We start from the raw sequence: 17,033 nt of genomic DNA on the forward strand, positions 1-17,033 counted from the left end.
ATGGTTTTCATCTGTTGGAAGAGAGCATTTTCAGTCTGAGTTGTGTTAAGTTGCTAAAATACAGAATCTGTCTGATTACTTCTTAGCCCTCCACAACTTATTATGAGGGTCAATTTTCATCTTTCTACTATAAGGACGGGAATATTTTGATAATTCCACAGAACTTCACCTAAAAACCTTCACCTATTCTTTTATTTTGTTAGATATGTGTACAAGGGGGATTAATTTAATGATACTGATCAGCATCTGAAAGCTGAGCAGATGAAGCAGACCCTCCAGCACATCTGGCTAACTGGACTGATGAAAAGTAGAGTCCTGTGTTTCTGTTGCTTCTCTTGCCAAGGACAAATCTTTGCTAATTCTCTTGGCAAGGACAGACTCATGTCCAGACATTTTTTTTTCTTTTCCGTATAGTCGGTGCAACCTCATTCTTGCAGCTCCCTGACTGACGAGGCTTTCCTCAGGCAGTATGCACGGGTTCAGTCTGGCACAGTTCAGTGTGTATAGATATCATAAGCAGAGGTTCAGTTTCTCAGACTTGGGTCGGCTCACGCAGGCATTTCTAAGTTCTGCTCTCTGTGTTTTAAATATCTGCAGAAGACGGTGACTTTTGTAAGCTTTTCAAACTCCAGACATTTGCAGATGCTCTTACACAGTTACAGTGCGACTAATACAGTGCTGGTATATTCCTTTGGTGAGAGTAATGTAAAAATTAGGGGTGGGTCAGTAGGGTAGACCACAGGACGTTGAGCACTGTTTAACATCAGCTCCCATGTAGTGCATTAAATTGTTAAACGGCTAAAAATCTTTATGGCTCAGTATTAGACCTCGCTTCTAGCTATCAATAAACCTGAAGCACTTGCAGAGTTGATGTCAAATGGCAATATGTCGTATATGTTCAGCCCATATAATGTTATGACTTTGAGCAGATCTGCAGTTATGCTGTGCTGAATTAATGGGGGTTTTATATTTCCAAACTCTTGGGACTTCAAAATCTTGAAGCAATTCCTCGAGCAATTGCACCACCAATATCTATCTCGAGACCGAAAGCTCATTAAAGTTTCAAAGTGCTACATTACAAAAGTACATCTTGCCTTTTCCCTGCCTTGTTAGATTCTTTGTCTTTGTTTTCCCAAATGCTACAAATATCATCAGCCACATTTCCCAGATGCATGCTGTTTGTAGATGAAAGGCCCTTGTCTTAATGAAAACAGGATAATTTTAGTAACAAAGTGACCGCTATAAAGCTAAAAATGGCTATGTTTTCATTGATCTGCGTGCTATTTTGAATTTTTTGATTTGCAAACTGTTCTATTTTAAACAGAGGATGTGCTATCTTCATTAATATACCAGTCTTCCTTGGATATATCCAGGCTGGTTTGCATTTAAAGGTGTAATGCATATTACTTTTCAAACTTTGTGAATTACATTAAACACAAATACTTTTTGAAGCTTTTGCTGGGGTTTAAGTTTTTGCAGACCATGTTATTTGCATTATCAAATAACATGGTAATTTCTTTTATCAGGAATCAAAGAGCTTTTCTCTGGTACTGAAAGCAAAGAGATGCTTCTCTCGTTAATATTAGTGCTAAATGCAAAACATGAGACATACTTAGAAACTTATACACTGCTTTACAAAATATTTTATTCTCCTTAAACTTTTCTACATTTTGATATTACCCCTATTTCTACTAATTACTATCAGAACTCTCAATAATTACTTGTAGGACTTCTGAATGCCAAATGTGTTGGAAAAGCAACACTGTTGCCATAATAAACACACCACCTCCACAGTCAAATGAGGTGGTGGCAGCTTCATGCTGTAGGATTGCTTTTCCTCAGCAGGAGCAGAGAAACTGGTCAGAGTTTGGTTGATATGGATTGAGTTAAACACAAAAAAAAGCACAGCTGGTAAGATGTCACCCATAAGAGTTGCAGCTCTAATTGCAGTGACAGATGGTTCTATAAGTGTTGACACAGGAAGGTTGTAAACTTATGAATGTCTCACCTCTCAGATTTCTGTTTGTGAAAAGTTTTAATAACTCAGTAAAGTATTATCCAGGTGCCCTGGTCAGATCAAATCAAAACGGAAACGTTTGGTATACATGTAAAACGTATAACTGCGAACATGCCACCCGCACTATGAAATATGGTGGTGGCAGCATGATGCTGTGGTCATACTTGCCTTTTTGCAGGGACAAGTTCCCAGCAGCCCAGTGACCCCATCCAAACAAACAAAGTCTTCAGTGCAAATCCATGTGATAAAATGAACTCAGTCAGTATTTACTCAGGGGGCTAAACACAAATGTAAGCCTCACTTTTCAGATGCCGATCTACAAAACATTTAAAAGACAAGCATCATTTTCCTCTCAGCAATTATCTTTGTCTGTCATATGAAATATGTTGATATTTGTGGTTACAACAAGGCAAAATGGGAATAGCATAAGGGGATTAAATACTTTTGGAAAGCACAATAGTTCACTGTTGTAAGAGTTCCTGGCATTTACATTTGCAAAAGTCTCCCAGGTATGTGACCTCTCGAGAACTGATGATTTCTTCAAATCCAGTAGAAAATTATCATAATGGCTGTTTTGTCATAACTCACTTAAGTGTTTAAAATTTTCTCTGACGGAGGGGGAAAAAGTGTCTGAATACCTCTGTGAATGCTAACTGAACATTACCCTAAATCCATCACAACTGTCAACCTAAATCCACCAAAACGTCTTAAAAACTGCAACATCATTGGATTTGTTTTTTGTTTTTTTTTTTCCTCTTTTTTTTGGCTCTGCGCAGACATGTCTTCTTTTAATAGGTCAGTGAAGTAGGACAGTCTCTTAAAAACAGAGGGCAAGACGGGATAAATTTGGTGCAATGCTATTTCGGTGCCCAGTTGTTACCTGCATGAACTTCATTTTGCTTGTCATGGTTTGTTCGTCTTCATTCAAATGTCGTCTCAGGGAGGCAACTGCAGCGAGCAGCTGTAATTTTGCAGGACAGCACGGTGCGGATTGTGCATGAAATCGTGAATGTTACTCATGGTTATTGGAGGCGATGGAGGATGTGTGTGTGTGTACCAGGGGCCATCCCCGGGCTGACCCTTGCTCACCCCTTTTCTTACCCCACCTAAACATGTGTGCAGCTGTCTGCTGACATGTTGCTGTGTCCTTCGTACGTATTTCATGATTTATGTTGTGCGATCATCACAAATATGGTTATCATAGAACGAAAGCACAGAATGAGTGTTATGATTTAGCGTGTTTTCTTTTCGCTCTCACAAACACAACAGGCCAGTTTTACAATGTTATAACTTTTCTTATTTCCAGATTGACTTTAATTGTGCGTGATATTTGTGGTTGCATATTCTCCCTCCTCAGCTGGTGGATGTTTGCTAAATACTGCCTCAGGTGTTTTTGTAGCAGCAAAGCCAGAGTGAATATGAGCATGTTTATTAGTCCAAGGCGAAGTTGATGATGTCTCCAGTGACCACATCTGGAGGTCACCTGAGAGAGCTGTTGGCTCACTCCATTAAGAGGGGTTACTGGCTCAGCTCCTGTTTCTCCTCTCTCCCCCGTCTCGTTTTGTAGCAAACCATGATGCATAAACCAGAAATATGTTTTCTTTTTGTTACATTGCATTAACACTGAGGTTTTCTTTTTCTTCTTTTTATTCCATTTTAGTTGCTGCTCCAAAGATAAAACCAATCAAGAATCCCATTGTCGTTGGTGAGGGAAGGAAGCTTATAGTGAAGTGTGAGGCCACAGGAAAGCCTGCCCCAACCTACAGATGGTTTAAAGATGGTAATGAGCTGAATAGTCGAAAAGTCAAGCCCGGCAAGTGAGTACAAAGAATCGTTTTCTCGTAAGCCAAACACTGTCAAGAATGTTGTGCGTTGTCTAAAAATGATCTTCTTGTAGTCGGCCACCATCTAGTGAAGAACTTAGACAATGAAAGAATCAATACAATAGCCCATAGACTGTGATATTTCACTTTTTACACCACAGTTTAATCTGCAGTAACCTTCATATTTTTCGTTCATAGCTTCTGTTTATACACCAGTGGTGTTGCACCACCACCTACGTCCATTTCCGATTAAAAAAACTTTCAGCTTCTATGTAAATAGAAATAAGTGTGACAACAGCGTTTGCAAAATAGTGTTCTCATAAATGGCTAAGAGGTTTTTGAGATTGGAGCGTTATTTTTAAAACACTCATTGTCTTTGCTCTTGGTTCCTCCTAGGCCAACCATTAGCTTGAATCCATTAGCTTTGCTTAGCCTCTCTTGGACTAGCCATTCACTTCAGACTCAGCCTCTTAGATAAGTCTTTAGATTCAGATAATTAGTTTGACCCCTTTTTGATTAGCTGTTAGCTTCATTCTTTAAAACTAACTAATCTGGATTTATACAAAATAAAGAGCACCAGGCTAGTTATGCGCTAAAGGATGTTAGGACCTACTCTGAGGATTATGACTTAACCTCACTTCAACAATCCTGAACTATGTCTTTCAGACCACATTTTGCAGTTAGTTAAAGGCTGAGTAACTAGTTTAATTAGCTCGTACAAAGAAGTCTTACCAAGACTTAAATTAGTGTAGAGGCCATATAATGTTACTGTCGCCAGCATCTTTTTTTGTAATAAGCTTACATAACTAAGAGAAGCAGCTCAAAGCATTTAGCATAAAGATAAAGGAAGAAAGACAGCTTTTCATTGTGCTTAAATCCTGTAATTTCTCCTTTTTGACAAAGTGGCTAATGGTGAGCTGAAGTTAAACATACTCACTTTGAGGAGAAAATACCCAAAATAAGAGCTTATGTTGACAATATAATAGCAAAGTCTTTATTGATAGTAGAAATGTAAATAAGTTGAGCTGCAAAGGAACATGTTAGGTAACCTGGATGCCATACAGAAGCATCAGACGTTAGAGATGAGCGTGTGCCATGATCGCTCTTCGGCCTCTTTGTCTCTCCGTGTTCCCACTTGTTGTATTTCCATACCTTTTTTTTTCTTTTCCTCCCTGCCCTGATTCCCCTGACTCAGCTGCGCAAGTGTTGTCACCCGCAGGAAATCCTCCAGAGTCCAGATCACCAGAGCGAAACTGGAGGATTCTGGGAATTACACGTGTGTGGTGGAGAACACGCTGGGGAAGGACAACTCCACTGGCACCGTCAACGTACAAAGCAGTGAGTACCGACTCCCGAGCAACAGGCAGAGCAGCGCAGATGCGCTGGCGTTGTTGTTGTTGTTGTTGCGACTGTTCTCTTGCCAATTGAGAGATCTGACAGAGTCCTCTCAAACAGGCATGAAGGGATAGTAACAGGCATGGAGAGCAACTGTCCACACATGTGGTTTTGGCCTACTATTCAGTGGAAAGGCGCATTATAGTTGGCAGTGAGCAACAGTGAAATGTATCGGAAGGTTTGTCTGTTTCAAACAAGAACACCAACTAATTAAAATGGGAAGTTTCAAAAAGGAGTATGGGATAGAAGTTAATGGGATTGTTTGGTCGAGATTGATGTCTGTGAGTTACAGATTTTCGCAAAGCGCTGCATCAGATGAAAGAGTTTTGATAACAGCTGCTTCCATTTGGTGAGGTGGTGAGTTTGCCTTTGGTCCAAGAAGTGTCGGGAAAGTTCAAGGCTGCTCTTGGTAGCTTTTATTTTTATGTGGACTGGCCCAAAACAAACATAAGAGTTGAAGGAGTCTCACCTATAGATCTTCATCTGCTTCTTATCAAGAAAGAACATGATGGGTATTGGATGCAGACTGTTCAAAAAAAGATGCTGCATTGAACTTTCTGCGCAAGATGAAAACGTATCTGTACATGTTCTGGGAAATGCACAGAATATCCACATTGCCTTAGAAAATATCCATATTTATTCATTTTATAACTACAGACTTTATTGCGTTTTAATGGGATTTTCTCTGACGTGCATAATTATGAAGTTAAAACAAAATAGTCAAATCTAAAATATGTGGTAAACAATTTCATTCAGACTTGTTTACTTTGTTACCACTGAAGAATTCCCATGCAACAAATTGCGCATGCAATCAAGCTTTTGGACGCCTTCCGACTGTGGTTTTATGTCGGTCTAAATAAATTTTCTCTGAAGGGTTAAGTGGTTTGTTAGAAAACATTAGTGAAGATCAAGTAACACAAGATGGGTCAGAAAGAAATTTGTAGTTTGGGTAAAGCCATGTAGAAGACACAGCAAACATCTGGAAGAAGGTGTCGTCTAAAACTGAACTTTTTGACCTACAGGCATGGTTATGTATTACATATTGTTGATCTATTACATAAAATCCCAGTATTACACATCCAAGTCTTTGGCTGACTTTGGTTGACATTCCACACACCTAGAGATATAGCTGCTGGAAAAAAAGACGTAAAGCGACCGGGGGCTCTTGAGTTACACTTAGTGTCCTTGTAATCACTTTCAGGCTCAATATTCACTCCCCCTTCTTTCTTTACATTAGTCAAGGCCACCGTTTTAGAGCTTTTGTTTAGCGTTTGCAGTCTTAAGCTTGAGCTGCATTATTAGAGTATAGCTGCTCTTCTCAGAGAAAGAAAAGCGCCCATTGTGTTTGGGAAAAACAGAGAAGGCTTGATATCCAGCAAACAATTTTTGCAGAAAAGAAGCCATCCATCTTGTGTTTTTAAATCGGCTGCAGATTGCCTCTTTTATTTCTCTGACATCTAAAAAGCTTTAGCTGAGTTTTATGAGCGGATCATGTGACTCCTACTTTATGCGTACAGTGCGACACTCGGCTTTGTCCAGACACGGTGTCTTATTTCTCTTTCCCCAAATCAATGCAATATTTATGCATCCTTCTAAGACATACTGTGCTGACATTTATTAAATCTTAATGTCATACAGGTAAGTAACTGCACAACAACCATGTTTATTGGCAATTAAAACAAAATGGGTTGGATCATGCTCTGAAGCCTCAGAGGTTGGAGGATCCCTGGTGGCAGCACCTGCTTGTCTTCATATTGAGTGAAAGCTCAAGAGCATGTGATTGGTGGCCCATGAAACTCTATATATGATGACCTTAGCAGGCTGAAATCCTGGCGATGCAGAAATATCACAGAAAATCTAAAATTACAAAGCAGTGAGCATGTGGGCTTATTCCCACAGTAGCCATAATGGAGAAAACATGACAGAGCAGCATTATGCTGTGTTTTCACTTGCAGTGCAGACGATTTAAAACAAGTCGAACAGGATATCCTTACGTGTAGCGCAATGTATGATAAACAAGAGCTGGCAACTGGTAGAGCAGACGCCAAAACAAAGAAAACAATTATATTTCATCTTTCTTATTCACCATCTACAGCATATCTTTGTGTGAAAGCATCCCTGTGCTTTTCCATCTGTCAGCATGGACGTCGCTCAACGGCGGCAGAGCTGTCCTTCCTGTAGTGCGCCCGAGATCACTGGTTGTATGTCACGGTTTGGTTTGTTTGTGTCGGTTCACCGTTCCTTAAAAACATCCCATTGTACTCCAACAACACGCCCACTTCTGTCATGCTTCAGGGAAGAAGGCAAGACGGGGCGAATCGGGGGAGACACGTCTATAGGCAGGTCTGAAGACTTTGCTGAGATGTACGTTAATTATCCATAACATTATAACTACCCAGCAAATATTAAGACAGGCTCGCTTTTTGACTTTTAAGCATCACTGACTCGATGAGACAAGGACTCCATTAATCCTCTGAAGCTTTGTATTCGTCTCCAGCTCCCGTTTAGCCCGATTTCCTTAAATTGGAGTAAATCCAGCGTAGCCTAATGAAATCAGAAGTTATCTAATTCATAAATTAGATAACTTCAATTTGTGTATAGTAGTGAACAAATGCCATCAAGAAGACAAAGGAATGCAGCAAACTGATTAGTGATAATGTTCTGGTAGATGAATAAACAGTAGCCCAAGGTGTCGAGTCGACCGTATTCATGCGTATTAGTGGCCCAGTCAAGGTCTGCATTTAAATCCCACTGAGAATCTGTGCAAAAAATTACAATGTACAACAACAGGACTCTCCATTCAAAGTAATTTCTGTTTCTAGATGTATGAAACAGGTGGAGACGTACCTAAATGAAATGCAGCTACACATGCAGCGATATTACAAGGCTTTGACTTGGGGAGGTGAATACAAATGGACAACACTTTAAACCTTGCATCACCTAAGTGATCTACTTTGTGTTAGTCTGTCACATAAAATCTTGTTAAAACGCACTGACATTTCTGGTTGTAATATGAGATACTTAAGTACGTTTGTACGGCACTGTAGCATGAACTTTTTCAGTACTTCATTTACATTAGCTATGCTACTGAGTACAATAACGTGGGCCAATGGAGGCTTTGTTCAGCCTGTTGCCAGCTTTCATTTCTTAAACAAAAATCTTCTTCTTTCGATGGCTTTAGGTAAGCCCAGGCCTTCGCAGGCCGGAAACATCCCACAACAGCTGCAGATGTTGAGATGCTATGACTCAGCTCTTTAGGCATCAAATTTTGGCTGTTGCAAAAGTCTCCCCTGTAATCCTTAGCCATTTTTTTTTTCTGCTTTCAGCATATCATCTTCACGGACAAAATGTCCACAATGTGCCTAAACATATCTGTGGTTCTACTGTAACAAAACATTTCTTTTTCACTGTCTGCTTTCACAACGTTGTGGCTAAATATTGTATTTCTTCAAAAGAGGAATGTCGCTGCGATTACAACATGTGGTTGCGAGACTTGGGGCAGTTGTTTAGGGAAAATGACACATTGTCGTTAAAGCAAATTTGATCAAAGAAAGGTCTGTTGGAAGCTAAAAGCATGGATTTATTAAAGACGACACGTAATTGATTAAGGGAGTTTCTTTCCATCCTGTTGGGTCAGGAGAGAACCGGCTGTTGTGTTAAAGGGCTGCAGTGGAGCGCGCTTTCCTGCTGCAGTATGTTGCCAAAGCAGCATGTAGCTGCAGTATTATCTGTGTATGTGTGCCTTCAAGTGAGGGAGAGCAGAAGGAGGGAGGGGGGTGCAGATGTAGATGGACAGGGGGAGCAAAAGAAGAAGAAGAAGAACAGAGCGTGGATAAAGGGAGGGGGAAAACATGTAAAACGAGGGAATGCATGACAGAAAACAGACAAAGCTATTAGTAAGAGCAAGAGAGATATTTATTACTTGTGGAAGGAGAATAGCAGAGCAAGAAAAAAAAAGGGTGAAGAGGAGGAAGATGTGTTACAGTGCGGTTAGCGGTTGCAAGATTTTCTTTCTGCTGTATCTGATGTCTGCATTAGGGTGCAACAGTGTACCTCTTTTCAGAGTGTGATGTGTGTTTTAGCCAAACCTGAGCAAAAAGAAAATGTTAAAAATCTCCTTTGTTTTTTTTTGTTTTTTTTTTTCAATAAAAAAATAAATAAATAAAGAGAGAGAGATCACAGATCAATTTTAAAGCAGCTTGGTGCAGCAGCACCAGTTCGACTCGCAGCGTTACCTACAGTGTAGCACATGGCTGTGCCTGCATGCTGCCTGAAACCAGCACTCAGCTCCACCACATGGCGAATTCAGGCCACCACAACCTACTTCTGCAGAATGCACAGACTTCCTCAGACTAGCATTTGTGTGCGTTTTCACTTCCATATTTGATAGTTATTATAGAAATATATGTCCATAGATTTTTGCAAAGGTATTAGGCGGTAAAACAATACGCGTCTGGCACGGTGAACATGGCAAAAACATTTTTATCAGCGTGTCTGAGTAGCTCTGAAGGGTGATGACATCTCAGTTGCCTTAAAAAAAAAAATTCCAAAAGTGAAAGTGATAGTTGGATTTGGTGCAGAAGCTTCTAACTAAAAAAAACATATAAGACGTTTTCACTGATACAACACTTTACAGCTGGCCACTGTAACAATATTTGTGCAGCAAGACAAATGTAACCAAGTCTGCCTCGGACAAGAAAAACATGCCAGTTTTCCTCAGAGCGAACCCCATCTCAGCATTTGAAGGCATGCAGTATGCAGTGGCTTCATGCCAGCGGATGGAGTTTGCCAATAATATTGATTGATTGGACTTGTGTGGGGATTTTGCTCATGCCTCTCTGTTGGACGAGTGGAAGAGAAACATACAGTGATTAAGTGCCAGTTACTGAATATTCTACACAGATGGCTGAGATAAGGGTTTGAGTTTCTTTCTTTTTTTGTGTGCGTGTTTCATATTTAAAGGTACATTTATTCCGGATTTTCCCCAGTGGGCGGTCCACTGTGTTTTTGTATTAAAACATGTTAAATTGACATTAAATGTAAAATGTGAATTGGTAATTATACGTTGCTGGAAGTCATTGTTGACTCCCAATAGGCTAGTGGATCTAATACTGTTCACATTTGTAACAGACCCACTGCATATGTGAACTAAGTAGCTGATTTAGGCCCCCCAGACCTTCAGGGGCCCCACAAATGCTAACATTTTAACTCAAACCACATATATAGAATTTTAACATTTGTTTACTGAGAATGTCAACACTGTTAAATTTAATCTAATGATTTCAGCATAGATGAATTAAAAGAATTTAAATTTAAGATTTCACAAAAGATCTTTGTGAAAGTGTAAAGAATGTTTTTTTCGTAGTTAGATTAATTGTTGTTAAACTCACAGCATTGGTGAAAGCCTAATGCTGTGAGTTTAGTCTTTGAGTTTGAGCTCTGTTTGTTCACTAATTCATCTCAGTAAGTTACAATTATCACTGATTGCTTTTAAACTTGGCCAAAGCAAAGACGCATGCAATCTGGGGTCACTGGTCTATAAAATAAGCTATTTTAAGCAATTATTCTTTTTTTTTTTCCATAAAAACCAGCGATGCTTAGTCTGGCAGGGCCAAGTTGAGCCTGGCGACCCGCCAGGTTTATAATACATTGGATGAAACCTTGTTTATTCATTTGAAATGAGGTCCCTTATTATTATCAGTAGTTCCCTACCAGTAGTTTAGATGTCGTGTTTTAGTGAGTTTGTAGAAAATTGAACACATCCTCTAAGAGGTAGAAGACTAACAGCAAGTAAAATAAACTGTTATTTTAAAGTAGGAAGTTTATTTTCTATCTACTAAAGGTCTTTGATGTTATTTTTTAAATTGCTATTTGTTGCGATCCCAAACAGTAGGACTAAATAATCTTTGAGAGGTGTAATAGTACACTTTTACAGTTTGATATTGGTTCAAACTTTCTTTTCTCCAGTTGTGATTTTAAGGATTTTGCAAAAAAGGAAGACATTTGTTCTTTCACTCAAGGTCGCAAGGACACATTTCTTTCATATTTCACAAGAACTCACATTCAGAGACCCGGGGAAGTCCTCAAAAGTCCCTCCCACTGCAAAATTTGTCAGTCTAGTTACCACACCAACTTTAAACTTCTAACTAAATGTGATACTCAAATGTTGGGGAAGTGTAGATTTTTGAAAGTGTAGCAATACATCTCTTGAATAGGTAGCATTTTAGTTTGAAATCTTTGAACTGCTGAAACAAGACAAAACTCAGGTCTGACAACCTTTCAACATTTAAGCTCTCTAAAGATTGAATCGCTTTTCTTTAAAGTTTCTTTCATTAAACCGTGAAACACCAGACGCTGTTGTCAGAGTACATTAGAAATTTCCTTTCAGGTAAACGGAACGTTGTTTGTCCTCTCCAGACATCTCAGTAACAATTGCTGCCATTTAGCAAGTGCTGGCTTAAACTTCATCCACGACCCCCAGTGTAGACGCCCGGGGACCATTTGTTGTCCATGTGGTCTGACCTCTACCCTGTAATCAGTCTGGCATGGTGAGACCTGCTGGCCCTCTGCAGCGCGGTGTAGTATATCATCAACTGTTTTCTACAGGGCCAGCTTTGAGAGGCAGCAGCAGTCAGAGTTTGCTTGTTTCCACGTGGCTTCAGATTAAGGCCTCCATTTATCCTGCAGGCCGCCGTGTTGTGATAAGCGCTTGCGAGGCAGCCATGTGTCTGCAGGCTGCAGGTCACATCCTTGGGGGGTGCTGCACACAGCTCCACAGAGAGGCTGTGTGAGCGTCCAGGAATGTGTTGATGGAAATCACAGCTGAACATATGATTGCTCCAACCTCAGTAGTCATGCTGAGGCCCACTAGAAACAATTTGCACGCACCGGGACCCTCCTCTTTACCCCCAGTCACATACACACATAGATGTGCACATGTATGTTTTCCCTCTGCGTCCTGAAGTAATGATTAACTAATTCACAATGTCTTAATAGTTTTACGGTTGAGTGGAAGGAAGCTCTTTAGCGTCTTTTCCACGCCGCAGTTTGGTTTATTTGGCAAGCTCACTGTGTCATATAGCGTCACACGTCAGTAATATTTGAACTTTATTCGCGGGTTTATTGTTGAGATTCTGGAATGTTTTTGTGTAACATGATTAAAACCAAATACAGGAATAACTTTTGTCATCAAGCAAAACCAAAGCTGAATTTTTTTCCTGTTTTCTTCCAGTAAATCTGAAGATCTGTTTTACGTAAGCGAAACTGTAAGCACTTTGACTAGGATAAACAACAACTTCCTTCGTACCTACTATGTCACCCTTTAGCCTGCGTGCGTAAAACGAAACTTACTCACTTGTACCACGCAAACAACAAGATAAACTCGACTCCAGTGACGCTAAAGGATGTTAGTTGTGGCCTTGTCATAAGCCAGTCAATTGTATTGATCGCTGTGTGTAAGAAGAAGAAGAAGAAGCAGCAGCAGCAGCAGCTGGACCGCCTATATCTAAGAAGAGCAGCTCTTTGCATCTGCCAAATGATTTGTATTTACAGCCCACCAGAGGACACCTCGTCAGGCTCTGTGGACGAAGCTGCCGTGCTATTAGTCATACCCACTTTTTCCAAATAATCCTAACTCTTGAGTTCTGGATAAGAATTCCTGTTTGTGCCAGAATCCTAGGTCTTTTTCAGTTTTAGTCTATACACAGAGGCAGAATCCGGTCCAGGAGAGATGTTGTAATCTAACCGACAACATTGCAACAAAAAGATTGTTTTTACATGGGTCACTTTACCTTTAGAATCCTCCTGATTATCCTTACTTTGTTGAATAAATAGAAATGAATGGAACTGATCATAATCTGAGCATTTAGGACTAAAAATAACAAACGTCCAAAAGAACTTTTTTTTTACCATATTTAGTTTTCTGTGATTACCAAAGCAAGCTGCGTCAAAGATATCGTCCCTAGCATCAGCTGACTGGCCGAGGGTGTTTTGTTTCCGATAGAGTCATGACAGTTTGCACTTATCAGAGTTCAAGCCCTTTTTTTTTGTTCCCTCTCTCGAGATTCTCAAATCCAGCCGTTTCACCCACGCCGGCGTTTGTTTTTGTTTACCGTTTGGACCTTTCTGGAAATCTGGGCAGTTTCCAGAAGTGTGGGAGGATCGAGAGTAAGTGGAAAAATTTATGTTTTGAGCAGATGAACACCTCCAGTATTATAAGTACCAATCATGCACTGGAGCAACATCGCCGAGCTGGCAGGCTACAGATTTAAACTAAGGTGACTTGATATTAAACCTCAACCTTAAAAAAAATGCAAAGTCTTCAGAACTTCTCATACACATTAAACTTTTTCAATTTTTTTCACATTATGTCAAACTAATGCATTTTAGTGTGATTTTCTGTGACTGGGCAGCAAAGGCAGCGAAGACTGCGAAGTGAAAGAAAAATGTTTTTGAGTTTCTTTCTCTTTTTACAAATAAAGATCAAAAATAACACACTGTTTTATGTTTATGTACTCATCTGCCTCTACTCTAAATATTTCAAGCAAAACCCAGCACAACTGTTTACTTTCAGAAGTTATCCAAAAGTGGCAGAAAGCTAAAAGTTCACATCATCCTCATGGGGAAACATGGTGGTAGAAGGGTCACAATATAAAAGTGCTTTCTCTTCCTACTGTGTATAATGTTCCTTCTAGCTTAAGTGGAACACAATAGATAGACCTGCAACATAACCCAATAAAAACACAAACACAGGAGTTCAAAAACTCTGAATTGGGTTAAACCTCCTTCAAGGAATTGAAATATTTTCCATTTTTGTGCTTCTTCTTTGATGCTTTCCAGTTTACTCTGAGAAACAAATAGTAATGTTTGACTAATAAAACATAATTAAGCGCTTTAATGTGGCGTGTCCTCCTTCTGATCGCAGCCTTTTATATGCTGTATAAGCTAAAGAAGCATAATTGGACAAATAGAATAAAGCGGCTTCTAAATGTCTCCCTGAAACTTTTTGTTTTCTCTCTCAGCTCAGTCTCATCCGGTCATTTTGCCGTTCTAATGTTATAAATAATCAAAGCACGACTCATTTCAGAAGATATCCAGTAATCTCTGTGTGTTATTTGGGTCAGTTAAGCCATCAGTTTGAATGGATGAGGATACGGCTATGAATGCAGGAGGAAGCAGCTGTTACACTTGAAAAGCTGAGTGATGTGAGCAGGAGGTGACACAAGGTTTTCGCTGTGTGCAGGGGCTTTGTTAACCCTTCCAGTACTCCTGGACAGAATGTATCAGGGCCTTAATTTGATAGCATAATAAAAAAAATCCCTCTCAGCCCCCTCTCAGCTGTCCTGGTGGTCTTCTCGCTGCTGGTGACCCCAGCTGCGGCTGGCTGTGCTCTGGGTCCTGTTTTAACTTGCCAAATAACTAACAAACACAGCCGTGTTTGTTACTGTTTTCAAAGAGGAGAATTATGGCCTAAAATGTTTCGTTGCATCATAAAGGCTTGTTTGTACTGAGGCCGTAATAATTCGCAGTTGCTTGGATGTTTTGTGAACAGAGCAAGAACATTGAAAAGGGGCTTGCCAGAAAACTATTGTTCCCTCACATCAAACAAAATCGAGGCTCCTCCTGTTACCTTGCATTTTTCAGAACGGGGCCGTGACTAATTCTAGGTGTCTTTGTGCTTTTTAACGTTTTCCTTGTGCGCCAGGGGAACATATACTTACCATTCCATTGCTTAAAGCTCAGCAGTTCAGTGTTGTAGTTGAGTTGCCACAGATGTCTGTTATCCTAAACCTCCCATTACTCCATCACGCCGTTTCCGTTGGTGATTTGGCACCTGTACTCATCGTCACATCATGTTTGTGAGGGTGAGCAGGATTTTGTATGACTGGTGGGCACCTGTAAGTTTACGCCATCCACGTTTAAGTGTTAAGGCACCACTTGTGGATGAAACTGTGATACACTCACGGTGAAGTCGACGTGTAGTACACAGAGGCCCGAAAGCCTAACAAATACCCTTGCTACATGGCCTGTTTTTAGGGTGTAAGACAAGTGTAGGTGGTGTGTGTATGCTAGTATGTTTATAGGCATAAGAGGGCTGTACTCACACACGCGCGCACACACACATGCACACTCATAGACGGAAATACACATAGGCTATGTACAAATAGGCTGAGTGCTTTTTGGCTTTCGGGGAATAGCAGTGGGAAAATCTTTGGTCTGAACAGCTGGCCATTACAATAACTGTGAGTATGAGACCCAAATTTGGAGTAGGGGTTAAAGGGTTTCCTTTTAGCTCACTAAATCTACTTCTCCTCAGTGAAAAGAGCATCTCGCAAATAAACTGGCATTCCCCATTTATAATTAACTCCAAAATTACTGAAAGTTGATATCCGGATTTAAAGTGAAGTTTTAATGTTATCGACATATTTACAGGCTACTGACTGGAGGTAATATTTTTGAGTGACCCAGCTAGACCCACCACAGATAAATCGTGAAACCCAATAGAGCTCTGGTTTTTGATTTTTGGCAAGTGTGTAAATATTTTTGACAAGCCGTTTTTTTTAAAATAAATGCAATAAAAGTTTTAATTAAAAATCGAAATTAATTTTACATTTTTATAGTCTTTACAGAGATGTCAGAAATCTGCTTATAGGTTGAGACATTTTGTCATTTTGTCCTCATCATCAAGGCTTCTCTTTAGCAACACATTACCTCGTATGAGCAAGAAGACTGAATACTGAAAAATGAGTTGACCAAAGCTGCAGTGTGTAATTTTATTTTGACCAGTGCGTAGCTCCAACAAAAGTGTCCACTTCGCCTGTTACTTTTTACTTGAGTCACCTTCAGTTAACCTTGCTTAAGACTTAAAACGAAAAGTGTGGAGGCAAAAACATCCTCATCTTGCTGAGTGACACATTGTATTCTACACATGCTGAAGGAATTTCCACACAACTTCCCATTTGGCCTTTAAGTTCAAATGTGTCACCTTATGGCCGCAAATCTACTTTGTTGACATAACTATCAGAAGCTCTGCCTGTCGGGGGGCTTTGACCAAAGATGTTGGCAAATTTCGAGGATGGGCCTCGAGGTCAGTGGTTAGTCTAGATTTTACCTTTCCACATCGGTGAGTTAGTGTTTCAAATCTTTCCCAAAAGATTTCAAACACACTTCTTAGACTTCTTGCTCGGAAGATTTATTTCTCAACCAAAAAAAGATTCAAGGCTGTATTTTTTTCTTTTTTATATATTATTGTTTTTATATTTCAATATTTAACATGTGGCAAATAGTTTGAACAACAGAAAAGACCAAGCAGAGAGCAAAACTGCCTGGAACTGAGCTGCAGAAAACACAGTTTGGCCATTAGTTGCCTATTTCACTCAAACTGGTGTCCGACAGCAGCCATAACAGCGCCCAGCCACGCTTGTGTGTGTGTGTGTGTGTGTCGTGCCATTTCCCGCCCTGCCAAAGACTCACTTTGCTTCCTTGCAGTGCCTGAACAGCTGTTGTGCAATCACACACTGGGTTGCTCTTTGATTTCACTTCAGCGCTAAGACGATTGAGGCAGACAAGACCAGGCATATCAGCTATGTGACTGAAAAATGGCAATAGGAGACAAGAATATAAAAGAAGACGCACTGGTTGTGGTGGTCTTACTGACGAGTGGGTGGTAGATTAATGTTGCGGGCAGGCTCCATTTTGTTCATTTTCTAAACATTCCTGTTTTCATTTCAGAGGCGTTTGAATTGTGGATAATTTTCTATTGGAAAGAAGCTTTGAAGGAACTCTTATTCATAAAGGTT

At 40.1% G+C, this 17,033-nt stretch overlaps 1 protein-coding gene across 5 annotated transcripts in view; it reads left to right on the forward strand.

Moving 5' to 3' along the window:
* Positions 1-17,033, forward strand: part of nrg2a (neuregulin 2a) — a 54,829-nt gene that overhangs the window by 9,372 nt on the left and 28,424 nt on the right. For all 5 annotated transcript variants that reach the window (XM_014993343.2, XM_088012669.1, XM_088012670.1 and 2 more), the window contains exons 2-3: positions 3,678-3,834; positions 5,060-5,178. In XM_014993343.2, coding sequence (XP_014848829.2) covers positions 3,678-3,834; positions 5,060-5,178 — 276 coding nt within the window. The remainder of the gene's footprint in view (positions 1-3,677; positions 3,835-5,059; positions 5,179-17,033) is intronic.

The sequence above is a fragment of the Poecilia mexicana genome, unplaced genomic scaffold (genome assembly GCF_051168715.1).
Source record: "Poecilia mexicana isolate PSO_F unplaced genomic scaffold, ASM5116871v1 scaffold_14, whole genome shotgun sequence".
Lineage (NCBI taxonomy): Eukaryota > Metazoa > Chordata > Actinopteri > Cyprinodontiformes > Poeciliidae > Poecilia > Poecilia mexicana.